Source organism: Propithecus coquereli, unplaced genomic scaffold (assembly GCF_000956105.1).
Source record: "Propithecus coquereli isolate 6110/MARCELLA unplaced genomic scaffold, Pcoq_1.0 Scaffold56, whole genome shotgun sequence".
Taxonomy (NCBI): domain Eukaryota; kingdom Metazoa; phylum Chordata; class Mammalia; order Primates; family Indriidae; genus Propithecus; species Propithecus coquereli.
Window position 1 is genome coordinate 3,111,523 of NW_012151507.1, and position 828 is coordinate 3,112,350.

Here is an 828-nt window from a genome sequence, read left to right on the forward strand (position 1 = left end):
TTGCCGTTCCAGCAAGTTTCCTCCAAGCCTATATGCCACCAGGATTTCTGAAGCACAACAGGAGGAAATAGCAGGTACTTTCCTAGTGACACTGGATCCACTCATCAGTCAGCTGCTCACATTCCACCCCTTCGTGCAGGTGGTTTTGGACGGTACATTAGGTAAGTTTCAAAGCAGAATTAATGTTAAATCATCTCCTGTAAGTTTTGACATGTTAGAGACACAGTGATTTTCCCCAACATGGTCACCTTTCCTAGAATTTTTAAATTTTTATTTAAGCTTGCTTTTCTTGAAACATATTTCTCATTTAAAAAAATTATTCCTCTAATTTCTGTATATATATCATAATCAGATTTCTGCTGAAAATATTTAGAGTTTGTTTTTACAAATTTGTTGTAACCTAATTAATGTGTTTTTATTATCTGTAAGACTTGCCATGTGAACTACAGTTCCCACAGTGTCTACTCCTGGTGGTTGTCATGGATAAGCTGCCTTCTCAGCCTGAGGACGTGCAAACCCTGTGGTGCACAGAAAACCAGGTCTCAGAAGCTACAACCAGGTAGTAAACATTTTGTTTATATCAGTTATATTACTCGTGATTTAGAATGCTCTCTTGTTTGGAATGGTCTTGAAATTAAGTTTTTTGTTATGTCACATAATCTAGTTAATAGTTATTTTGTATCCATGAGAAGTGTGCTTCCTTAAAAAAAATTAGTTATTGTGTAGATCTCATATATATATTGCTACTTTATAAAAATAAATGTAAAATATATAAATCTATATCAGATGTTAAAATTTTTAATTTTGTTCAGTATTTACTGCCTAATG

At 33.7% G+C, this 828-nt stretch overlaps 1 protein-coding gene across 1 annotated transcript in view; it reads left to right on the forward strand.

Moving 5' to 3' along the window:
* LOC105821086 (chromosome unknown open reading frame, human C1orf112) overlaps positions 1-828 on the forward strand; it is a 42,029-nt gene that overhangs the window by 36,554 nt on the left and 4,647 nt on the right. Inside the window, exon 8 of the mRNA XM_012657713.1 lies at positions 13-161. Coding sequence (XP_012513167.1) covers positions 13-161 — 149 coding nt within the window. The remainder of the gene's footprint in view (positions 1-12; positions 162-828) is intronic.